Source organism: Myodes glareolus, chromosome 1, assembly GCF_982192425.1.
Source record: "Myodes glareolus chromosome 1, mMyoGla1.1, whole genome shotgun sequence".
In the NCBI taxonomy this organism is placed as follows: Eukaryota; Metazoa; Chordata; class Mammalia; order Rodentia; family Cricetidae; genus Myodes; species Myodes glareolus.
In genome coordinates, this window is record NC_142026.1 from 66,929,823 (window position 1) to 66,956,091 (window position 26,269).

The 26,269-nt window shown below is 48.7% G+C and overlaps 1 protein-coding gene across 1 annotated transcript; it reads right to left on the bottom strand.

Moving 5' to 3' along the window:
• Window positions 1-1,568: 1,568 nt before the first annotated feature.
• Slc1a5 (solute carrier family 1 member 5) lies at window positions 1,569-16,003 on the bottom strand. Its single transcript, XM_048431674.3, has 10 exons — window positions 14,826-16,003; window positions 11,568-11,610; window positions 10,840-10,881; window positions 10,400-10,447; window positions 10,259-10,306; window positions 8,630-8,790; window positions 5,382-5,615; window positions 3,657-3,851; window positions 3,437-3,571; window positions 1,569-2,272 (listed from the first exon to the last, which is right to left on the bottom strand). Exons 1-10 carry the CDS (start codon window positions 15,386-15,388, stop codon window positions 2,038-2,040), a joined length of 1,704 nt encoding a protein of 567 aa, XP_048287631.1. The 5' UTR covers window positions 15,389-16,003; the 3' UTR covers window positions 1,569-2,037.
• Window positions 16,004-26,269: the final 10,266 nt, after the last annotated feature.

Consider the following 26,269-nt stretch of genomic DNA (forward strand, 5'->3'; position numbering starts at 1 on the left):
TTGTATGGAAAATATTTGGATAGTGAGAGCAGCAGGAAGTCACAGTGGTGTATGTATGAACTTTTTAGAAATTGTACAAGATGCACATCCCCAATGGTGGGGATGAAGCCAACAACCTTGTGCATATTAGAATGGCTCTACCACTGAGCCACACCCCAGCCCCTCACTGGAGGATTATAGGCAGGGGCTCTACCACTGAGCCACGCCCCAGCCCCTCACTGGAGGATTATAGGCAGGGGCTCTACCACTGAGCCACACACCCACAGGCCCTGTACAAGATTTGTAAGCAGAACACAGAGAGAACAAAATGCACTCATTTTTCTAAGCACAGGCTCACTCATTTTCCCAAAGGTAATACATTATTCATTTTATGCAAGAGGCTGTAGTCTGCTGTCAGCAAGCCAGGATCAATGGTGACTTAAAACAACAAAATTTTAAGTATAGTGGTGCTTGCCTTTAATTCCATCATTCAGGAGAGAGACAGGGGATTTCTGTGAGCTCAAAGTTAGTCAGGCGTACACAGTGAGACCTTGTCTCAAGAATATTAAAAAAAAATACTGTAGCCGATACTGAAGATTAGAAGAGAACTTTGTGAAGCCGATTCTCTCCCACCTTCACTGGGATCCAGGGACCAAGCTCACATTATCTGGAACTGGAGTGACAGATGGTTATGAAACATCTTGTATAGCTAGGTATGGAATATGGGCCCTCTAGAAGAGCAGCAGCCAGTTCTCTTAACTGCGGAGCCATCTCTCCAGCCCCACTTACATGTTTAAACTGATTCCTTTATACATAAAGTAATATATGTAAAGAATGCATTGCCTTCATGATTGCATGTGCACCACAGAAGCGCTTGGTACCCATGGAGGTCAGAAGAGGACAACCGATCCCCTAGGGAGCCAGCACGTGCGTCCTGAAAGCACAAGTGCTCTTAACTTTCCACCCCTTACAGTTGTGAGCTGCCATGTGGGTGCTGGAGATGGAACCAGTTCTCTGAAGAGCAGCCAGTCCTCTTAAGCCATGTATTTTACATAGTATTTGTGTATACACATTGGGATGGTGTGTGGCTTGCAGGAATGTGTTCTGTTCTTTAACCTGGTGGGTCCCAGGGATGGAACTCAGGTTCCTGTCTTTGCAACGAGTCCCTACACCCTCTAAACCATCTCACCGGCTACATGATCGCTGGGGTTCATTCAGTGAAGCCTAAACTTACCTTTGGCATTGAAATGCTTAGTGTGTTTAGTCAAAATATAGTTTTAGAATAAATTTATACACTGGTGTTTTGCCTGCATATGCGTCCAGCAAGGGATCCAAATCCCTGGAACTGGGGTGACAGGCAGTTGTGAGTTGCTAGGATTCATAGTGTGCCACTATGTCTAGCTAAAAATTTAGTTATTTATTTATTTTTTCTGAGACAATGTCATAGTCCAGGCTGGTCTTTAGCTCCTGATTCTTCTTCCTGTGTCCTTTCCCAGGTAAGAACCTAGAACTTGCTTCCCAAATGCTGAAACTGAAGATGTGTGTCAGCACACCTGGTATTAGTCAGATTCTTAGAACACCTCATCCCATACACTTGACACCATTTTATTGCTTAAAAAATGTGTCTGGAGTGACATATTCATCTTTGGCTTTCCCTCAGGACTTGTGGGAGAGTGCTTGTTGTCATGGAGGGACTACTTGGGAAGGTCAGAGAACTCACGCACACGCACGTGCGCGCGCGCGCGCACACACACACACACACACACCTACGGCCACTACATCACAATACATTTGTCTTTAAAGGATAGAGAACGCTACGCGGTTGACAGGTAGGCTGGATGGCTCTGGGTGATATGGGGGGAAGATCTGTGGACACATTCATATAAAGCACATATACCCCAGCAAGGAGGCTCCCAATACCCATTCCAGGAAGGAGAGGGACCCCTAGAGCTCACGGACTGTGTAAACAGTCCATCCGAGTCCACACCAGTCCCTTCTCCAGCCCTCATGTTCCCCACTTCCAATGCGATGCCACCAAAGCATAGGAAGTCCTGGAATTCACATGACAGACTCCTTCTCACAGGAGGCAGCGTCCCCGGCAGGTCCCCGGTACTGTTTGAGAAGGGGGTTCCCCTCCTCTGTGGCGAGAGGCAGTGGATTCAGAGGCATTTCATTCTTCACCTGGATCAATTCAGGCTCAGAGCTCGGCGTCTTGGTACGATCTACATAACTTTGAAGCAGTCCTGCCCCAAAGGCGTCACCTTCCACATTGAGGATGGTACAGGACCTGTCCCTAAAAGGGCGCAAGCAGTAACAAAGTGAGAGGGAAGGAAGAGGAAGGAGGGCAGGGCCCAGCCGGCCTGGCTTCTTCCACTAGGAAAGTTTTCTGTAAAACAGGGTCTCTCTACATAACTGTCCTGGAACTCACTATGTAGACCAGGCTGGCTTCAAATGCAGAGATTCTCCTCCCTCTCTTTGCCTCCTGAATGCTGGAATTTAAAGGCATGCACCACCACACCTGACATCCTTATTTTCTGAGATGGCGTCTCTCACTAAGTTGAAACGATCACATCAGTTGGGCAGATTGGCTAGCCAATGAGCTGTCTCTGTCAGGCCCAGGGTGTACATGGGTGTCAGGGATGCAAATTCAGAGCCTTAGACTTGTGTAGTACGTACTTCACTCTTTTCCCATTGTACAGATGGGGAAATTGAGACACAAGAAGATTAAGATCACAAGGTTATGACAGACTGAGCTTAAGGCATGTCCGCCTGTCCTAGGAGTCACGATTGCAAAGTACGATGGCTCATTTTCTGGGGTTCCTTATGAAACCCCAAAGGTTGGCCAAGCATAGTGGCTCACACATGTATTTCTAGTACCCTGAAGTCTGAAGCAGGACGATGCGTTGGAGGCTTGCCTGGACTACACAGCAAGTACCAGAGCAGTCAGGGTTACATAATGAGATCCAGTCTCAAACAAAACACCCCAAAGCAACAGTAACAACAACAACAAGGCAAGATGGTTCAGCAGGTAAAAGTGCTTGTTGTACAAGACTGGAGGCTTGAGACCGAGCTCCAGAATCCACACAAAAAGTGAACGGGGAAAACCAACCATATCATGAAACATATCTCATCCCCTGTCATGTACACATAATAATACATAAATTAATATCATTATTTTTGCTTTGTTTTGTTTTTGAGACAAGGTTTCTCTTTGCAGCCTTGGCCATCCTGAAACTCTCTTTAGAACAGGCTGGACTTGAACTCAGAAATCCACGTGCCTCTGCCTCCCAAGTGCTGGGATTAAAGGTGTGCACCACCACCAGAACAGAAGAATTAGGGTCCCCCCATGCTCCCTCTAGACCTGTCTCATGTCTTTCTTCCGATGCTCAGAAGTCCTTACCCCCTTTCCCAGGATACTCCTCAGCCCCGCCCCCCAAACTCCCAAGGCCCCACTCACACTAGCCAGTCGACAGCCAAGATCAAGGAGATGTCCTTCACAGGGAGGCTGACAGCTTCTAAGATGATGGCGAGTGTGAGGACGCCCCCCGCAGGGATGCCTGCCGCCCCCACACTGGATGCAGTAGCTGTGACCCTGGGGAGGGAAGAGAAGTGAGAGAGCTGCATCCGGGAGGGGAAGGAGGGGGGCGGGGCTCCTGTCACAGCTCTGCTGCACTCACAAGATGGTGATGATCTTCACGAAGTCAAGGGACACGCCATTTAGCTGAGCAATGAACACCGCGGCCACACACTGGAACAGGGCGGCCCCATCCATGTTGACCGTGGCGCCGATGGGAAGGATGAAGCGGCTGATGTGTTTGGCCACGCCATTCTTCTCCTCTACACACTTCATCATCAGAGGCAATGTAGCAGAGCTGATGGAGGGTATCAGGTGAGCCTGGATGAGCCCTGCCACACCGCGAGGGCTAGGCCCACACTCCCAAGCCGAGGCTGTCACCTACAACTCAGCCCCACCCACATCATCGGAAGACCCTGACTACCTGCCCAAACTCCCTTTCCTCCACCATCCGAAGGATCTTCTAGCTCTCTAATGTCCTTCTCTTCCCAAAGCTGGCACCCAGGATACTTCGAAACAGAGGGATCCTGAACAGTACTTGGAGTTTTAAGGTCTCGCATGCACCCTCTAGACCTGTCTTGTCTTTCTGCCTGTGTGCGGAAGGCTGCAAACACCCACAAGAAGCTGCATGTAGTGACACAGGTTTGTAACCTCAGCACCTGGGAGGCTGAGGACCAAGTTTCTTTGTGTGTCTGTGGGTTTTTTTTTGGTTTTTTGTTTGTTTTTCCTCCCTCTCTCTGAGACAGGGTCTCTCACTGTGCAGCTGGAGCTGGCCTGGAACTTGCTTTGTAGACCAGGCTGCCTTCAAATAGAGATGGACCTGCCACTGACTCCCAGGTGGTGGGATTAAAGCACCACCACACCCAGCATGGATTCCAAGTTCGAAAGCAGCCCGGGTTAACATAGTGAGACCTTGTCTCATAAAAATAAAGAGGGCTGGAATGCAGGTCAGTGGTTAGGCCAGTTAGGGGTTATGGATGTGGCTCACTGTGGGAAGGCTCATCCTGGGCATGCTCAAGGTTATGTTTCAATCCAAAGTACCACAAAAAGAGAAAGGGGTGCTGACTTGGGTAAAGATGTTTGCTGCTAAGCACGACACTCCTGAGTTCAACGCCTAGCGTAGGAAAAAGGACCCATTCCTTCAAGTTGTCCTCATATCTCCACAGATGTACAAATATACACGAGAATATATGTTTTTGTTGTTTTGGTTTTTTGTTTCAAAAAAGGGGGGCTGCTGAGGAGATGGCTGTAGTTATATAAACATAAAGACCAGAGTTCAATTCCTCATTCCCATATGTTAAAAAAAAAAAAACCAAAAAAACAATCACACAGTAGAGATGTCTGTGTAGCACCCCTACAGGAGGTAGGGATCCCAGCAAATTGAAGGCCAGCTAGCCTGAGCACACAGGGGAAAAACAAAGGGGATGTTCTCTGATTACACACACCCACACATATACGACACACACAAGACAGAAGAAAAAAGACTAAGGAGTCTTTTTCAAGGGCAGTGGAATCCAGGACCCCTAATAGCTGATAAAGGGGTCTGGAGAGGTGGTACAGCAGTTAAGAGCATTGGTTGCTCTTCTAGAAGACTGGGGTTCATTTGCCAAAATACACAAGGCAGCTCACGGCTGTAACTACAGTCCCAGCAGAATCAAACACCCTCTTCTTGCTTCTGCAGGCACCATACCCACTGCAGACATACATGCAGGTAAAATGCTGATACACATAAAACACATCAAATGATCCCAATCACAGTATTTCACAGGTCTTCAAACACTGATACCTACTCTCAGGTCCCTTGGTTATAACTGGTAACAGGCCTCACCTAGAAGAGGTCCCAAAAGCTGTGGCCAAAGGAGTCATGATACCCCACAGGAATCGATAGGGGTTCTTGCGGGTGAAGATGAAGTAGATGAGGGGCAGAACCAGGAGCCCGTGGATGGCATGGCCCAGGAGGCAGCACAGGATGTATTTGCCGAGGCGGATGAAGAGTTGGCGGACGTCTTTCATCTCCACAATCTTGCTGGCCACCAGGAACAAGATGCCCACAGGGGCGTACCTGATCATCACAGAGACAGGTTACTGCTGCTGACCACATGACTCACGGCCAAGCCCTGTACTCGCACTTCAGCTGACCACACTTCCCAGCCTCTCCCTGAAGTCTGGAGTTGCCCCAAGACTGGCCTGAGGGAGACCGTAGGTGTGCCTTTTCCCTTTGAAGGTAGCACTGCTGTGAGATAGGCCTGGGTGTTCCCACGCCTGCCAGAACAGCACCCTTGGATGTAGACTTGACAATGAATGAAGTACTCAGCACTCTGAGTCACTTTCTTTCTGGGTTTGCTTGTTAAAGCAGCTGCTGCCAGAAACACATTCAAAGAACAAAAAAGAAAAAGGCCTGACTGGATGACGCTAACTCCCAGGTCTGTGTCATTTGCCACATGCCCCGCGCTTTTGATCATGGCTGACTGACAGCCCACGAGGGAGCTCCTATCACAAGCATGTCAGTCACAGCTAGTAGAGCTAACACTGAACATGTATAAAACAGACTACAAAGCTGTCGTCCCACTTAGGTATTAGTTAAGTTATACGAATCAAAACAACAAGGCCAGGGGTTGGAGAAGATGGCTCAGCAGTTAAAATCACTGGCTGCTTTTCCACAGGATTCAGGTTCGGTTTTCAGAACCCACATGGTGGCTCCTAACGGTCTAGAATTCCAGTTCCAAGAAATCTGGTGTTCTCTTCTGACTTCCACAGGATCCTAATTCACATGGTGCACAGATATATATGCAGGCCAAACAAACACACACATAAAATTCCTTAAAAAAAAAAAAAGTTCAAGGACACAAAACCCTGTCTCAAAAATTAAGGAGAACTGACAGGTGTGGCTCAGTGGTAGAGCCCCCTGCCTAGAATCCTCCAGTGAGGGGCTGGGGCATGGCTCAGTGATAGCTTAAAGTCCTATTTTTAGTCTTCACCACAAAATAAAACAAACACCAAGCAGACAAGGTAATACTAACTTACAGAATTGCTACAGGATGAAGTGAGACATTTGCTAGGAGGTATTTGTACACAGTCCTACTTCTGGCTCAACAACCATCCCCATCTCCTACAGCAAAGACCCCCAAGGTACATTTGCTGCTGGCTAGGCTTCCCAATACCCTCCTGCCTAGCTGCCACAGTTGACTGTCTTCTCAGTACTTTTTCCATTACACAAAGAAAGACACCAGTCCCTAGTCACCTGTGCAACTATGGAGGGCCAGTTGGCCAAGTCCTAGCCACTCAGACTTGCCCAGAAATTTTATAAGCGCAAATGCTTAAATAAACATTTGCCATTGTTTACTCTGAGCACGGGACAGACCAGTCACTGTCCTAAGAACAGTACATGTATTGACTCTTTGGTGACCTCTGAAGCAGCTGTCACAGGCCCCACTGTCTACAGAGAAAAAACCGAGGCACAGGGAAGTTCTAATTAGATAGAGCACACAGCTGGGAACGGGCAGCAGCAGAGTAGGAAACCAAGCTGTCTTAGAAGCTGTCCTCACCCACATCATCTCTTCGCTACTCCAGCGCAGCCATCTTACTGATCAATACACACTAAGAGTGCGGACTTGGCTCAGCAGTAGAGCCCAGAATCCCCTCCCCAGCGAAGGGCTGGGGGTGTTGCTCAGTCAAGTGCTGGAATTAAAAGTGTGCACAACCTCTGCCCATCTTGTTTTGTTTTTTAAGATATTGTCTCACTGGTTTGTTTGGCTGCTCTGGCACTGGCTATGTAGAACAGGCTAGACTTGAACCCACAAATATCCATCCGCTTGTCTCTGCCTTCTGAGTACTGAGATTAAGGGCATGTATGTACCACCATGCCTGACTAAAAATTGTTTTTTTATTCTATGTGTTTGAGTGTTTTGCCTGAAGGTATTCCACTCATCATGCACATACCTGGTACCCTAAAATGCCATTTGAGGGGGGTCTGATCCCCTGGAGGTGGAGTTACAAATGGTTGTGAGTCACCAAGTGGGTGCTGGAAATCAAACCTGGGTCCTCTGGAAGAGGCTTGAGTGTTCTTAATCTCTGAGCCATCTCTCCAGCCACTGGAAAGTTACTTCTCTTAAAGATTCATTTTTATGTGTAAGGAGGTTTCGCTTGTATGTATGTCTGAACACCATATGGGTACAGTGCCCATGCAGCCCAAAGGGGGACAAAGGATCCCCTGGAATTAGAGTCAGAGATGTTCGCAAGCCACCCTGGAGTCTGGGTGCCCGAACCCCATCTTCTGGAAGAGCTGCCAGCCCTTCACCACTGAGCACTCTCCCCAGTCCCAGAAAGCCTCTATTTTATGAGTTTAGTTTTGTTTTAGTTTTTGGAGACAGGGTTTCTCTGTGTAACAGTCCTGGCTGTCCTGGAACTTGCTTTGTATACCAGGCTGGCCTCAAACTCAGAGATGCACCTGTCTCTGCCTCCAGAGTGTGTCTAGGTGGTTTTTCTGTTTGTTCGGTTTTGTTGTTGTTGTTTTAAGTAGCCATCTTGTCTTTTCTCTCAATTTCTGATCTTTAGATCCAGACAAGGTGGGTGGAGTCAATGCGAGACCAGATGGACAAGGCAGGAAACCAGAGGCATCTGCTTGTGGTTTTTGCTTTCATTTCCTGAAGTCATTTAACGAAAACCAAAGTGCAGCACTCCCATCAGTGGCTGCTCACTAGTTAGGAGCCGGGCACAGGGGATGGGATGCAGGTGCTCTTGGCAGCTGTGAGACAAGCTGAGTGAGACCACGGCCCCAATCAATCTCTTTTCATGTGTTTCTATGATTCACCTACACTCTACGGCAACAGAGTAAGGCAGGCACTCTTTCAGAGACTTAATTCAAAAGGAGCCACGTTATTACATGGGAGGCTATGGTATATGAGTTTGGCTGTCTTCTATCACCTTCTAGTAAGATCAAGAAGGCAAATGTATCAATCCTAGCAGTCATGAAATACAGGATGGTCACCATTTTATAGATGGGGAAACTGAGACACATTGGGAGGCTCCCCCATATCATAAAACAGACATGTCCACCCCCTTGTCCCCACCACCTACCACATAATCCAGGAGACCAGGACCATGGTGGCATCATTGAAGGAGTTGAAGAAACGAATGAGCAGTTCACCATCAGGCCCCAGCTTCCTCAGGGCCACACCAAAGACGATAGCGAACACCACCAGGCCCAAGATGTTCATGCTCTCTACCTCACATCCCAGCTGTGGGAAGGGAACAGAGAGCATTAACCATCTACACAGCCACTTGTCCTAGGCCCAGCCAAGGCCCGGGAAACTCCATCAGGGTCACCCAGAGGGGGCGGGGCTGGAACTAACCAGTCCTAGTTATTTTTTTTATCAGCATTTTCTTGATTAATAATTGATGTGGGAGGGACCAGCTCAATGGTAGGTGCTGCCACCCCTGGGCATGTGATTCTGGATTCCATAAGAAAGCAGGCCGAGCAAGCCATGGGGAGCAAGTCAGTAAGCAGCATTTCTCCATGGTCCCTGCCCTGAGTCCCCTCATGATGGGCTGTATAGAGCTAAGGGAAAATAAACCCTTTCCTTCCCACGTTGCTTTTGGTCATGATGTTTCTCACAATAGAAAGCAAATTAAAAGGGTACTCAAGCAAGACTGGAACTGAGAGGAGGTGTCAGCCGGGAGTAGGTGGGGCTGGGGTGGAATTTGGATCCCGGTATTCAGATCATAAGGCGGGTGTCCCGCAAACACACCTAACTCCAGTCCCAAGGGATCAACTCCTTCTGCTGACCTCCGTGCTTGAAAACAACACACACCAATCAGTCTTTAAAATAAAGTAGGGATACTGCTATAGCTCAGTGCATCAGGCCTGACTTCAGGAAGAAGCTACATGGTGGAAGGAAGAACCAACTCCCACAAGTTGTCCTCTGACCTCCACATGAGCACCCTGGCATGTGCACCCTCACACATACACACATGCACAATTTTTAAAAGCAATAAAAGGTTCTGGAAAGGACCTAGAAATGAGTGTAAATTGAGCATTCAGAGAACAAGAAGAAACCTACCCACTCTGGCCAACAGGAAATGAACTAGGCAGATGAAGTTTCAAGATGAGGCTGAGGAGGTGGAGAAAGTAAACGTTCTAGAGGGAAGGGGGACATGAGCACTGGGGATTCTGGGTAATGGAGAGGTTAGATTGGCACTGTGGACAAGTAGAAGGGAGGATGGGATCAGGTAGGGGAAGAGTGAGGAGCTGGGGGTGGGGCTCTGTATTGGGGGACTGCCTAGCAATTGAGGAACAATTGATCTTTAGAAACTTGGTAGATATAGGACTATGGAATTTCATAGGGTCTCTTATAATCCAAGCTGGCTTCTGAATTCCATATGGATAAAGAGATAACCCTGAACTTTTGACCCTCCTGCTTCTACATCCCTAATGTGGAACCACAGGCATGCACCACCACTCCTCGCTTACCCGGTGCTAGGGACCAAACCCGGGATTGGTCACATTCACACTAAACAAACGCTCCACCCACTGAGCTATATCCCCAGCTCCAAGGAAGGCAGACTTTAAATCAAATTTCACACTTTGCCTTTTTTTTTGTGGGGGGATGCGGGGGAGACTCAAGGCAGCAAAGTGTGGGAGACAGAATGAAAAGCCACAATACACTGGGCCTGTGATGTGGCCTCCTCAGCCCTTGCCCTGCTCACCTGGACCATGGTTGCGTTGATCTCTTTTTTTGTACAGGGCACAGCTTGCTGTAGACAGGAATGGAAGGATTAGTGCCATTTCAAGGGTCAGCACGGCTCCCCGCGCCCATGCTGGGGACAGCAATGTCTTGCCCCGCTCACCTGGACCATGGCGTCGTAGATCTTGCTTTGTATACAGGGGGCATCTTGCTGTAGACAGGGTTGGAAGAATTAGTGTCATGTCAAATGTCAGCATGGCTCCCAGCTACCATAGCAATGCCCAAAAGCTGCTCCACCAGCCCCTTTTGAGATAGTCTCTTGTAGCCCATGCTAGCCTAGAACTCCCTATGTAGCCAAGGATGACTCAGGTGTGTGCCGCCATGCCTGGCTTATGCAGGGCTGGCGAATGAAACCCAGGGCTCCGCTCACACACACTAGGTAGGCACTCTACCAAGGGAACCACACCCCAGTCTCAAGGATTGCAGTTTAAACCTAAATTCACACTAAACTTTTAGAAGACAGAGGGGAAGGAGGGTGGCAAAACTGAAAAGCTACCCAGGACCAGTGGCAAGGCTCTATAGGACCCCGACCCTTTGGCTCACCTGGATTGCAGATGTATTGATGGTTACATATGAGGTAGCATACTGCAGATGGGGCGGGGGGAAAAAAAAATCACTGTCAATTGTTACCAAAGCTGCCACACACCATCCTGGGAATAAAGCCACAAACTGGGCACAGGCAACCCTTGTTCCTCCCTCCCTTTCTCTTGTGACTCAGGCTGATTCCTAACTCCCTATGTAGCCAAGGATAACCCTGAGCTCCTGACTCCTCCCCACTCACTTCCCAAGTACTGGGATTATAGGTAAGGGCTGTCCTGCCCAGTTTCATTTATTAAGACACTGTCTCCTTGTGTAGTCTGAATTCTTTATCCTTTCCCTTACCTCAGCCTTCCGGAGCTAGTATTACAGCCTCCACCAAGTCTCTCTGATATTCTCACTTCTTTCTTTTAAAAATTTAATTTAGTGTTTACTGTGTGTATGTGCGTGTGTGTGCGTACGTACCCAACATGTGCATGTCCTCCCCCACCCCCAAGTGTGTTTGAATGGCAGAGGACAAATGTGTTCTGGGAATCAAAACTAGGTTCTCAGGATTCCACAGCAAGCACTTCCTATCTGCTGTCTGTTCTACCTGTTGTCTAGCTAGCAAACCACCCCCATCTCATTGGGTGAGTCTCCGTGGCAACCCAAAAGCCCCCTTTGGCAAGTAGCTACCTGCGTTTTCCTTTTCTCCTCCCATCCCCAAGTCCCTTAGTATACCCCAGAGGACTCACAGAGCGGAATGCAGCAGACACCAGATTGGAGGGGAAAATGTTCCTGTAGAAATAGATGTTTCTGTTAGGTACTGTCAGGGGAGCATGGGGAGGGGGCAGGCGGGAGAGGAATAGGAATCTCTTAGTCTTGGTTGTTTAAGAAAGTGTCCACGTAGCCCTGGAGGGCCTCACACTTAATACGCACCTGAAGGTGACCTTAAACTTCTGATTATCTTGTATCTACCTCCAAAGTACTAGGATTACAATAAACAATAAACTTTCTTTCTAACACACAACCCCTCTCTGTGTACATCTTTTTTTTTTTTTTTTTTTTTTTTTTTAGATAATATCTCACCGTGTAACCCTGGCTGGCCTTGAACTCAGAGATCCACCTCCCTCTGCCTTCGCACAGGGATTAAAGGTGTGCGCCATCATGCCAGGCCATAAACATTTATTTACTGGGGTAAGGAGCACGTGTGCCCGCACTGCTCTTTTGAGTGCAGCATCAGTTTTCTCCATCTGTTGCGTGAGTCTCAGAGATCAAACCCAGGTCATCAGGCTTGGCAACAAAAGTACCCTAAGCCCCTGAGTCACACACTCCCCCTATCCTTTTATTTTATTTTTTGCCATAAGAGAGATGGAAACCAAGGACCTTTGAACACCCTACCACTGAACTACATTCTCAGCCCTCTTTTTATTTTTTTGAGACAGAGTCTTGCTAAGTTATCCAGGCTGGCCCAGACTGACTCAGACCTGTGACAGTTCAGCCTAGAGCAGCTAGGGATAAACAGTCCAGCACCACCAACCACCAGGCCAGCACACCTTTCCAGGATGTGGGAGTCTCAACTGGCCTCTTCTGGCCCCAGGAAGGGATTGTGGCTTAGAAATAAAATTAAAACAACAACAACAACAACAACAAAAAAACAAAACAAAAACCCTGGGCTTTTAAGAGAGAGGCAGGCAAAGGCAGGGTCACACCAGGCCTCAGCTCCACCCCCTAAAACCATTTAACACCAAGGGAGTCTTGCATCAGCTACTTCCTGGAGGGCTGAGGACAGGGCAATCCCTAAGGGGCAGGCTGGTGGGTCGGAGTCGTGGCAAAGAGAGGCTAAGTTCTGGTGACAAGGGATGGTTGTTCCGGTCATGAATATGCATCTGTCTTTGCATGGCCACTTGTGTGTGACGGGTGTTTGCCATATGCCAGGTGGCACAGCTAGTTTTACATCACCAACTCCTTTTGAACTGAAGAGGAAGGCAGGTGTGTGGTGCAGGCATGGGGATTGCTGCTGAGAGAAGGCTACACAGAGTGACCCTGTCTCAAAACCCATAAATAAATAAACACACACACACACCAAAAACAAAACAAAACAAAAAAACCAAGGGAAATAGCGAGGCACAGAAAGGCAAGAAACTTGCCCAAGGAAGTGACAGGTGGGATTCTTGTTTGTCCTTTTCTTGGTGGGGATGGGGGTGGTGAGAGAGAGAATCTATCATAGCCCGGGATGGCCTGTAACTCCTGGTCCGTCCACCTCACTAGTGTTGGGTCTTAGAGGCGTGGGTCACCATGTCTGGCTTGACCTACCCTTTAGAACAAGGGCTTAAAGCTTTTACATGGCTCATGGCATCATGGGAAGTGGCTCCAAACTGGGCTTTAAGTGATGGTGCACACCTTTTAATCCCAGCACTCTAGAGACAGGCAGGCGGGCAGATCTCTGAGTTTGAGGCCACCTGGTCTGCAGAGTGAGTTCCAGGACAGCCAGGGCCACACAGAGAAACCCTGTCTTGAAAAACCAAACTAAACAGGAGAAATAACAAAGTGGCACACGGCAGCTCACCACCACCTGTAACTACAGTCCCAGGGAATCCAGTAACCACGCACATGTGCAGCACAGCACACACGCAGGCAGGACATTCATACACATGAAATTGCTTCGGTGTGTTTACCTGTGTGCCAGCTGGTTGTGAAGTGTTCTTGGCTAAGACTGAGGGTGGTCAGCCAGCCAAGCGGTCCAGCTGTTTTGAGCTTGGGAGCTAGAGGAAGGCTCCGTTCATAACAAACAGCCTGAAGGTGGGTGTGCCTGCTCGCCACCCGGGCAGGGCCCAGGAACCAGCTAATCTCCAGCAGCCAGGAGGCACACGCAGCATGGACAAGCAGAGCCCAGTCCATCTCAGTCCCTACTCCCTACTTTGACCCAGAAACAGAGGATGCTCTGTTTTCTGACTCACTTCCCCCCCCCCCACCCCTTCGCTTTTCCTTCCAGGAAGTCCCCAATCTAAAGACACTGAATCAGAGGGCCTCATGAGGAGGCCACGTGGACCCGGAATCTAGGGTCCACCGAAGTGGGGAGGGCTCTGGAAGGATAAGAATCACTCCCCACGTTGGGGGAGGCACTGAAGGGGAGCGTGCAGGAGGAAGTGAGATGGTAAGGCAGAAAGGCGGCAGCGGAAGGCTGGCTGGCTGGCTGCCAGGGGTTAGAGAGTGAGCGAGCTGTATCTGGGTGACCTGCGAGGACACTTCTCTGGGAATCAGGAAGCCCCTAACACCCCCATTGGACTTCCTGACAGAGGACTACAAGGTCTCATACTTTGGGTCCAAATCTTTATCCGGGAGTCCCGTCTCTGTGCCCTTTGCCACCCAAAAGTTCCCTCCCAATAGTCTGCACAGCTGTTCTTTTGTGGAGCTGCATACTTTCATTTTTTAGGAGGGGGCTTGGCTCTGACTCTTTTCCTTAGACCTTGTATCTCTCTAGACACACCCCTCACCTTGCAAGGTGAGGAAGGAGTCTCAGACGGGACTGCTGAGAGAGTAGCCCGAGCTATGCAGCAGACTTTGTTTTCAATAAGCAAAATGATGCCCTGTTAATCCCAGTCACTTGGGAGGTGGAGGCAGGAAGATTAGGAGTTCAAGGCCATGCTTGGATGTAAGAGACCCTGTAACCTGTCTCCAAAAACGTAACAAAACTAGGAAAGTTACTCTTTTTTCTTCCTCTAAAATCGTCCAAGTCTAGACCTGCCCCCAAATTTAGGGAACTTCCGTAAAAATTCACCCTTACAAGGTCCTGTTAACAGGGCTTTTCTAGATCCTAGAAGTCGTGTCCCACTCTGGGGGAATCTAAAGTCCCACCAGCTCGCACTCGACAGGGCAGAGCAGGAAGACTGCCCTGAGTTCAGGTTCATCCTGAGCAACATAGACTCAGAAAAGAGTCCTCCTTCCTCCCTCGTACCACTGTTGTCACTTGTACCGGACCCTTCCCACCCCAATCCCCGGCGGGAACACACCTCACGAGATCCAGGAAGGAATCCAGCACCTCCTTGGTGGGTCCATTGTGGACACCGGTGTCTTCGACCGAGCCGTTGATAGCGGTAAAGGAGGCGCCCGGCTTCAGCACCAAAGCCAAGGCCACGCCGAGCCCAGAAGCGAGCAGTGTGGTAACCAGGAAAAAGAGCAGCGCCCAGGCGCCCACACGGCCGAGCGCGCTAGGGTCCAGGCTGGCCGCACCTCCGATCAGGCTGCACACCACGAGCGGCAGGATGATCATCTTCAGCAGCCGCAGCAGCAGTTCTCCCGGGAAGGCGAAGGCGGTCAAGCGCGCCGGGCCCAGCGCTTCAGCACCGCCGGCCGCCAAGACCCCCAGCCCTATCACCACGCCGGCCACCACCGCCGCCACCGTGAGCAACACCAGTAGGTTGGCGCGAAGGCATCGGCGCACCTGGTCCCAGGAACCGCAGCAACCACCTGCTTTCGCGCCTTGGTCCTCCCTGGAGCCCAGCGCCGCACCGTTCGCGGTGGGATCCACCGCCATTACCCCTTTGGGGTCGGCCTTGGGGGGATCCACTGCCATGCTGAGCCGCAACTGGGGGTTCCTTACGCGCCTAGAGACTAGGTGCAATGTTTTCGGGACGGAGAGACGAGGCTGGAACTTTGCAGAGGTCCTTGAAGTTGCTAAGCTCTCTGGGCTGTGCGCCGAGACCCCTTTATTTCTCCTGTTGGTGTCGGATCCCCGAAAATTGGGAGTTGAGAATCCTGGGTTGGTTTGTTTTTCCTTTTTCTTTACTTTTCTTTTTTTTTTTTATTTTTTACTTTTGGTGTGGTGGAGGTGGGAGAGAGGCAACTCTTCAGACCAGGACGTGGGGATCTTCGACTCCGGGAAAGGCTTGAGGGCGCCCAAGTGGCCGAGGTCTTCAAGAAGCTCAATCCAGGTGGCGGAAGATCCGGATGCCTGACTCCGGTAGACCGAGATCCGGGATCCCAGGGCTAGGGCACCTGATTCTCGGTCCCTACGTACTGGAGTCCTAGGAGGAGTAGACTGAGGGTCACCGGGCCTGGAGAGGAAATCAAATTCCCAAATGCAAATAGGCAGCGGCCGGAGGATGTGGAAAGTGGCGCCAAAAAGCGAAGAAAACACCTCCCAGGCCGCGCCGCGTGGCTCTGAGGCTGCTGGACTGAAGCGATTAGGATTAAAGACGGAGGGCGGGGCTTGAGAAGGCGGAGGCCAGTCCGCGAGCGCTGATTGGTTACGGAGCGTTCGGCGCCAGGTGGTGAGCGAGGGACTGGACCAAGATCAAAGAGGGGCTGGTCACTCAACCAAGGCTGAATAACAATGCCTCGAAGGGGCGGGGCCTGAGAGGGGGCGGGGCCAGGGAGGATGCAAAAGCGTTCAGAAAGGGCGGGGCATTGGGAAACTATACCAATCCACACACATGCATTCCCCCCCCCCCCCCCCCCGCAAAGAACTCTTATCTGTGGACTGTAGTGGATAAACCACAGCCGGACCTCTTGAAATGGCAGGTACCTAGACATTGAAAGGTTAGTTTTCTTTTTTGCTGTTTTTGGTTTTGTTTTTATTTTTCAAACAGGGTTTCCCTGTTGCCCAGGCTGACCTTGAAGTGTTCTTGCCTCAGCCTCCCAAATCCTGGAATTATAGGCCTGGACCATTATGCTTCTCTCCATTTAAAAAGTACTTTAGGGCTGGGCAGGGTGGCACACTCCTTTAATCCCAGCAACTGGGGAGACAGAGGCAGGGGGGTCTCTCTGAGTTCAAGGCCAGCTTTGCCTACAGAGCGAGTTCCAGGATAGCCAGAACTGTTTTACAGAAAAATCTTGTCTCAAAAAACCAAAAAAAAAAAAAAAAAAAAAAAGGAAAGGAACGGAAGGAAGGAGGGAAGGAAGGAAGAAAGGAAGGAAGGAAGGAAGGAAGGAAGGAAGAAAGAAAGAAAGAAAGAAAGAAAGAAAGAAAGAAAGAAAGAAAGAAAGAAAGAAAACAGTACTTCAGGAGGATAAACCTGTTAGCACTAGGGTTACAGGTGTCCACTGCCATGCCAGGCTTTTACATCACTGCTGGGGATTCGAACTCCCGTCGTGAACTCCAGTCACTATGCTTTAACAGAAAACCATCTCTCTAGCCAGGAGAAACGATCTTTTGCGTTCTGCTTCCTCAGACAGTCACAGATTGGGTACCCTCTATAGGAGCATGCCAGATGAAACACACACACCCACACACACAGGCACACACAGGCACACTCACGGATTCACGCACACACGCATGCATGCACAAACACACAAATAAATGTAACAATTTAAAAAAAAATATTGGTCTCAGGCCAATTCACCCCAAAATGCATCTTAGTCTAAACATTGTCACTCTTCCAAGGGTAAGAACAATAGACTCAGAGAGAAGGAGAGTAAAGAAGCCTCCCGAACCCAGAATCTTGGGGATTTGGGGACATGTAGGGTGAACCTCAGCCAGGAAAATGAGGTTGAAGGGTAGGGATTAGGATTGGCTGGGAGTGTTCTGCCCCACTGTTTGCCCCCTGTAAAAGAAGAAACACACAAACTGGTTCCAGCCAGCTCTCTTCCCTTAGGCCCAACCTCCTACCCGGATTCCTTCAGATTTCATCAGTGGGAGAAAAGCCTGGGGCTTCCCAAGGGGTGGAGAGGGCAGTGAGAGGTTAGGCTGAGCCATGGGGAGCCAAGAAGCCCTGCCTGGGCTCTGTTGACCCCCTGGGAAATGCTCTGAAGGGTGGCCCTCCTAGAAAGTCTGGGGTCTGCCTGTAGGAGAAGCAGAGGACAGGCACTTCAGGGCTCAGTCAGTTCTACCAGCCCCTGGGCAGGATCTTACTCACAGATCTTGTTCAGGCGTGCAATCCTAACTGTGGGAGGATTCCAAGTTCATGACCAGCCTGGGCCACAGACAGTGACTTCAAGAGTAAAGATGGACATGAGGGGCAGGAGGGGAAGACCAACCTGAGAGATAGAGACAGGGCAGGGGGGGCTTGCTGGAGGAGGAGGCATTCATATCAGTTTTTTGTTGTTGTTGTTGTTTGTTTGTTTAGTTTTTTTGAGACAGGGTTTCTCTGTAGCTTTGGAGCCTGTCCTGGAACTAGCTCTTGTTGACCAGGCTGGCCTTGAACTCACAGAGATCCGCCTGCCTCTGCTCCCACTGCCTGGCTCATATCAGTTTTTGAAGGATGGTGCCATTCAATTGGAATCTCAGCACTCAGGAGGCTGAGGCAGGAGGATTTTGCTGCAAATCTGAAGAAGTTACCCTGGGCTACTAGTAGTGAGTGCCAGGCCATTCTGGGCCACACTGTGATACCCTGTCTCAAACAAAAAAGTATATGGAGGATGTATAAATTTTATGAAAATATTACACCATCTTTTCATTATTAAAAAGTTCTTAGCTGGACAATGGTGGCGCATGCCTTTAATCCCAGCACGAGGGAGGCAAAGGGAGGCAGAGGCAGGCAGATCTCTGTAAGTTCGAGGACAGTCTGGTCTACAAGAGGTAGTTCTAGGACAGGCTCCAAAGCTACAGAGAAACCCTGTCTCATCTTTATTACTGTGTGCGAGTGCATGCCCGTCAGTGTGTTGGAGTCAGAGGACAACTGGCACTATTAGTTTCTCTTTTTCTATTGACCATGTGAGTCCTGGGGATTGCACTCAAGTCTTCAGGCTTGGCAGCACAGCCTTCTCGCCATCCTGTTTCTGTATCGTCTTCCTGGCAGCCACGTTTTCTTGGCTTTGTAGGAAAGGCAAGTCCTCACCGCACATGGTCCTGTTGTGCATTTGTTTCAATTCCCCCAATTCATTAGCTTAAACCCAAGTCCAGGGCTATAGCCATTCAGTTGCCAGAGGCACAGGAGCTGGGAGCTAATTACATAAACTATCCATTTCCTGCTGGCCCCTCAAACCTGCGCTGTCACTAGAAGGTGATTTCAGCAAGGTCAATAGTCCCTGCTGGGAGACAGGAAGCCCCTGTCTGTAGCACCGGGTTCCAGCAAAACATGTAGAATGCTTTGCGTACAGACAGCGCTTTTTAATTCTGCAACAGACAGAAGCTAAGGACTGAAAAATGAGGCTGAAACGTGAAATCAAAAGGGACCCATTTTTACCAATATTGAACTTTTTTAGAAATGTAAACTGCACATACTCTAAAAGAAAAAAGACATGGAAGGTGGGAAGAGAGGAGAAGGAAGGAAGGAAAGGAAGAAGCGAGGGAGGGGAGAGCCAGGACAAATCTATTAGAATCTGGACAGGTAACATCAGTGAGTATTTTATTTAATGTATTATTTTATGTGGATGGGTGTTTCAACAGTCTGTGTGTCTATGTGCCACGTGCATGTCTGACATCCTCAGAGGTCAGAGGAGGCCGTCAGATGCCCTGGAACTGTAGGCACAGACGGTTGTGAGGTGCCATATGGTGCTGGGACCTGAAAGCGTCTCTCCAGCCTCCAACCCTTTGCCATTCCAGCGGGCAGTCAGGACTGTGCAGCCTAACCTGTCCCCACTGAAACAGCCTGATGAGGGAGGAAGAAATAATTTACTTTAAATTTTTAACTTTTTTATGAGGACATTCTTTTTAGATTAATTTGTGTGTGTGTGTGTGTGTGTGTACATGTATTCACAATGTATAGCGGTCAGAGGACAACTTTAAGGAGCCATTTCATCCTTTGTGAGTCCTAGGGATTGAATTCAGGCTTGGCGACAAGTGCCTTTGCCCATGGAATCATCTTGTTGCCCCCCCCCTTTTTTTTAACACTCTCTTTAAAAAAACAAAACAAAAACAAAAAACAAGAAGTTGGGCAGTGGCACGTGCCTTTAATCCCAGCACTTGGGAGGCAGAGGCAAGTGAATCTCTGTGAGTTTGAGGCCAGCCTGGTCTACAGACTGAGTTCCAGGACAGTTAGGGCTACACAGAGAAACCCTGTCTCAAAAATCAAAACAAAACAACAACAAAGCCAGAGTCTTTCTATATATCCCTAGCTGTCCTGGGACTCAATATGTAGGCTGGCTTTGAATTTGCAATCCTCCTGATTCTGCCTCCTGATTGCTAAGATTACAGATGTGTACAACCAGGCCTAGTTTGCAACATAGTTCTAAGGTTAAGCTGTGGATGTGTATGAGCTGTTGTTAACAACTGTGTGCCCCAAGCTGGTACTACAGTGGCTCGCCTTGTCCTTTGACACTAATCTATACACATGTATTTTCACTCTGTTAAGCATTACAAACTAAGCATAACCAAGCACTTGGGAGGATGAGATAGGAGGACTAACACAGTCTAACCTGGGCTACACAGTGAGCCTCTGTTTCAATCAAACAATCAGTCAATAAGCAGGATTCAGAAAAACAGCTCAATGACAGAATGGACACTTAACATGCACAAGGCCCTGTGCATATCATTCTCAGTACCAGCTAAATAAACAACTAACAAAAAACCTAAATAAATAAAGAGGCTGTTTTTTTGGACCAGGCTGGACCAGGGACCTATGGGTAAGACTGAAATGGTAAGACTGGAAAGAAGACTCAGTGGATAAAATGTGTGCTGTGTACTTATGTGAGGACCTGAGTTCTAGCCCCAGTGCCCAAATGAAAAATTATGGGACTGGTAGTGCACAGTACTGGGAAGGCAGAGAACTCCTACAGGTCGTTTAGTGACCTGCACTCTCCTGCTCCTACATTGCTCACCTCCAGAGGCTGCATCTGCTCATTCTGCAGGACTGGGGGATGGAGGTGGGGACTCTTCCCATCTCTTCTGTGTCCCCTGATATGGGTCTGCATTGGGACAGGTACACCAAGGTCAGGTGTGGATCAGAATTGTAATCCCAGGCCTCTGGAGGCTGAAGCAGGAGAATGCCTGTAAATTCAAGGCCAGGCCGAGCTACACAGTAAGACCATCTTTTTCTTTTCTTTTCTTTTTAATCTGTTAGTTATGGTGGTGACATCCTATAATTTCAGCACTTAGGAGGTGAAAACAGGGGGATCAGAAGTTCAAGACCAGCCTCAGCTACATAGCGAGTTTGGATCCAGTCTGTGTTACATGAGATCCTGTCTCGAAACAAAACAAAACCAGGCAGGAGCAGGGCTGTAGCTCAATTGGTAGAGTGCTGGCCGAGCATGACGAAGCCCTGGGTTCCAAATACAGTACCCCCAATCCTGTATAAAACTAGTGTGGTGGCACACCTCTTTTGAGCCAGCACTTGTGGGGTGGAAGCAGGAGGCTCAGAAGTTCAAGATCATCCTTTGGGGATGTGTGAAGAAGTCAGCAGGTGTAGCCAGAGAGTTCCTGCAGAGCCCTGCAGCTGGTTTGATTCCAGAGTGTTAGCACTGGAGCAAAGAAGGGACACGACAGGTAGGAGCCTTGGTTTGCTTGAGTTGAAGGCCTGGAGCTCCCTGCCCCTGGCCTCTGAGCCTGGGAATTGGAGATGGCCCACCCTGCCTTCCCTACCTTCCCACTTACTTATTTACAAGCTGGCTCTCCCAGCAGCACTTCCTCATGCCTTTCTAGGCCTGGAGGCCCAGCTGGCTGGGGTGTCAGGTGTTATCCCCCCCACATTCAGCCTAGGCTGGGGGTGGAGCCTTTCCTGGGGCCTGTGCCCTTGCCACCACTCCAGACCCAGGAGTGGACCCCATAGGTGTCTCTGGGCTCAGATGACCTGGATAGACAGACATATGATGCTTCTGAGAGACAAGACACGATAATGGTAGAGAAGTGAGGGTCAGACACAGGCCCTCAGACTCGTTGGGGACCTCGATGGAGAGGAAGTCACCTGACCCTCAGGTCCTTATCTGTGTGGCTCAGGAGGACAGCAATAACTATCCCAGGTAGTAGAAGGACAAAACAAAACCACTGCTAGCTGTGTGTGGGGAGGGGGGTATTACTGGGAGTGTCAGAGCAGCCCAGGCTAAACTGAGACGCTTTTGTCTTCAAAAGAAAACAACAAAAGTGGGGCCTGGAGAGATGGCTCAGTGGTTAAGAGCACACATGGGCTGCACTTCTAGAGGTCCATGGTTTGATTCCCAGCCCCCACATGACAGCTCACAACTGCCTGTCAGCTCCAGTTCTATGGGATTTAACACTCTCTTCTGACCTTCAGGGGCACCAGGCATGCAAGTGGTGTACAGATATCCATGAGGGCAAAGACCCATACCTATAATATCAAATGAAAATTCAAATAAAATTAAAGACAAAACAACTACATAAAACCCAGGAAGCTGGAGAGTTGGCTAGGAGCTCATACTGCTCCTGCAAAGGACCTGAGTTCAGTTTCCAGCACTCAGGTCAGGCAGCTCATAACCACCAGGGGATTCTACACTCCTGTTTGTATATAATTCCCCCTCTCCCCACACACGTACACACACCAACAATTACAAATCTCCCAGCCTTCAGGCCTGATTACGTGGTTCAGTAGGTAAAGGGACTTACTGCCAAGAGTTCAATCCTAAGGACCCACATGGAAAAAAGAGAGAACCAACTCCAGCAAGTTGCCGTCTGATCTAACATCTTACACTTTGGTGTGCGTGTGCTGACAGACAGACAGACAGACATAAACTAAATAAGCAAGAGTTAGAGACCAGCCTAGCACCCTGTCTGAGGGCTCACTCCGTGGTAGTGCTGGTGTAGCTGTCGCTATGCCTTTGGATAGAGACATACTCTGTCATCGGAGGAGGAAAAGAGAAAACATTGGAAGAAACAGCCAGCACAAAGTGCAAATGCTTACTTCATGGATGTAAAATGGCCAGGTTGCTACGGGGGTGCCAGGGTTTTCAGCCATGCTCAGACAGTGGCTCTTTGAGTGTACCAGTACAAAGGAAGAAACGCCAGGCTCACAGGAGGCTGTGTAGGCAGCTCACAAATACCTGTAACTCCAGCTCCAGGGAATCCCATGCCTCTGACCTCTATGGGAACTCGCACTCTGTGTATATACCCCCCACATATACATAATTAAAAATGGAAAACTTTAAAACAAAACCATTGTAAAGCAACACTAATGATCGCTACAACCTCCTGAATTTGCGTTTTCTCACAGAAAGTCTGTCTTAAGTTCAGCTACTCTACCAACATGATATTATGTTTGATTTTATCATACACATGCACACACACACAAAAAAATGGTCTATTTTGGTGTCAATTTTTCAATAATGTTTTAACTGTGGTCTAAATATGGATGGACGTGGGTTATTAAATGAAGAAATTAAAAAAAAGCAAAACAAACAAACAAAAACCAAAAAAAAAACCCCAGCCTGGTCTACATAGTGAATTCCAGGACAGCCAGGACTGTTTCACAGAGAAACTATTTCTCAAAAAAAAAAAAAAAAAAAAGAAAAAAGGAAAAAAAGAAAGAAAACCAAAGTCTCATATAGTCCAGGCTGGTCTTGAACTTGCTTTGCAGGCAAAAACTGAACCCAGGGCTTTGTGCATGTTAGGCATTCACTCTCTCCCAATTGAGCTGCATCCCTAACCAATTTGTTTGTTTGTTTTAGTTTTATATTTATTTATTTGAAGAGAAGGGGTATGTCACAGTGTCCATGTGGAGGTCAGAAGACAACTTGGGGGAGCTGGTTCTCTGTCTCCATTATGTGAATCCCCAATTCACGCACACACACTTACATGTGCATGAATACAAATAAATAACAACTTTTTTTTTTTTTACCAAGTTCAATAGTTTCTCAGTGAGGTGGCTGTTGGCAAAGGAAAATAGGCATCTGAATTTATTTCAGCCTCCATCATGGATATGGCCCCGCCCACTCAACACTGTTCAGAGAACAAAGTTGGAAAGCTACCCAGAAGGGGCTGAAATCACTGCTTAGCTTTCCCTTTAGAAAACAGGGCATGGTGGCAGTGCCTGTGATCCTGGCACTCAGGAGGTGGCGTCAAACATCACCTGGGCTATGTAATGAGTCTGGAACCGGCCTGACTCAAAAACTCCCAAACCAACTAACCAATCAAACAAACAAGAACAATTTTTCTTTCCAAAGCCTTGTTCAGAAGCAAGTCAGGCCATGTGGCGGGGGGGAACACGGATGGACACGACACGACACCACACGGACAGACGACACCACACCGACAGACGGCACAGGATCCAGTCCCGTGTAGTGTCAGGTGTTGGGTGGAACATGGCTGTTCTGGGGATTCTGAGGGAACACAGGTACCTGTTCTGAGGGAGCTCAAGGACTATGACCTTGTTAGCAGTGGACTCAGAGAGCAGACACCAGACCATTCAAAGCACCTCTGTGTCTTTTCCCTCAGACATTTTCTGTCTGGGAGACACTTGCCTCAGACTGCTGCAGCACCCCATGGAAAGATGTCACTGCCACTGTCTCCTTCTCCCTCCCTCTCTCCTTCCCTCCCTCCCCTCTTCCCCCCTTGTGTGTGTGTGTGTGCCATGAATGAGGATGGATATGCCTGTATGTACATAAGAGGAGTCTGGAGTAGGGCATTTGGTGTACTCTTTTTTAAAAAAATAATTTATTTATTTTTATTTTATGTGCATTAGTGTTTTGCCTGCATGTATGTCTGTATGAGGATGTCAGATCTTGGAGTTATAGAGAGTTTTTAGCTGCCATGTGGGTGCTGGGAATTGAATCTGGGTTCTCTGGAAGAGTAGTCGGTGCTCTTAACTGCTGAGCCATCTCTCCAGCCCTCCGTGTCCTCTCTTACTCCAAAGTCTTTATTTGAGGCAGGGTCTCTGTAGTGGTCTGTCCTGTCCCTTTAAAAGACAAGCCACACCCACTCCCTCTCTGCCTCCCCCAATCTGCAGAGGCAAGCTGATCTTCAGCTTCCAGCCTGAGTCCCTTCTTTTCCATCTCTCTTCAAAGAGGCAGCTTCTGTCTCTCCCTTCTCCCCACTTCTCTCCTTCTCTTCTCTCTGTTTTTTTCTCTCTCTCTGCTCTTCCCCCTTCTCGTCTTTCCTTCCATAGCCCACTAAATAAATATCCAACTTAACTATGCATGGTGTGCCTATCCCTCTCAATCTCTCACCTGCCACACAACTTCCTGACTAGGACCCAGCTGCCTTTGTGGCCTCCGTGGTCTTGTGACCCACAGCCTGCTGCCTACCCCTACTCAAGGACCCATGGCACGGTCTCATGGCCCACTGCTGCCACTTGGGGATCTGCAGCATTTTACTTAGACCATTACATTGGTGCTGTGGTAGGCTCTCGCGACCCTCTCCCAGGGTTAGGATTCAGAACTGGGTATTTTTTCCACAACAACCACATGCTCTATCTGCCTGAATGCAGACCTCTATGCACACCAGTAACTTCGGTGGTGAGTTTCCCCCTTCCAGCCCCCAACCACAGCCTTAATGGCTACAGTTGAGCCCTTTGCTGCTTGTCATAGCTGAAAACATGACCAGATGACCCAGGGTCAGTCTTCCCGTGCTAGCACTGCACACACTGTGTGGTGCATTCAACTGGGGACCCAGGGTCCCTCTGATTTTTCTTTCTCCTTTCTTTTCTTTTCTTTTCTTTTCTTTTCTTTTCTTTTCTTTTCTTTTCTTTTCTTTTCTTTTCGACCACTCATCAGTGGCCTCTGCCATGAGAGACTGCTCGGAGTGGTTTTTAGTCTCTCTGCTTCCAAGTCACCCTGACGGGAACCAGTCAGGCTTTAACACCCACCTGTAGGTAGAGGACACTCTTCTACAGGCCCTGCAGTGTTTGCCACCATTTCACACCCCACCTATAGAGGGGAGACGTCTTGTGGTGTCACTGATTTCACGGGTTTTCACGCTTTCAGCTATAGTATAATCCCTCACTCTGCCAGTGTCCCGCTGGCTCCACTGGCTCCACTTTTCCTCAAACTGTCCCTGCCACCACTACTGCTGCCAACAAGATTGGACGGCTCCATGAGGTGGCTGTTTTCAGTTCCAGCCTTTTGCTCCCTGCCATAGCTTGTGGCATGGTGGCTCGGCAAAAGGGCAGATCACGCCTCTAGGTCTCTCTTCCATACAACATGTAACCACTGCCATTTTGACTGAGGTCAGGTGACCTTACCACCATCTTAACTGAGGTCAGTGACTTCGCCACCATCTTAACTGAGAGCTAGGTCAGGTGACCAAGTTCTGTCATCTTTACTGAGATATTCCCTGCCTGGTCCTGGTTTATTTATGTTTTTATCTCTAAATTCCTCTTGCTGACTCTGTTGCATGTGTGTTTTGCACAGTGGCATGCCTATGGTAGGGCCCACCAAGAGCATCTACTTCACCCAATTCCTGTTCACTCTGTGTGTGTGTTCATACATGTACTTAAATGCATCTATGCTTACTGTTAAATGTTATAATTGTCTGTTCATTGAATCTCATTTCAGACTACAAAACAATAAGTCTCATGTTTTAAACTGGTATGTACTTTTAAGTCTCTTTTTTTAAGATTTATTTATTATGTATACAACATTCTGCCTCCATGTATGCCCGCATCCCAGAAGAGGGCACCAGATCTCATTAAAG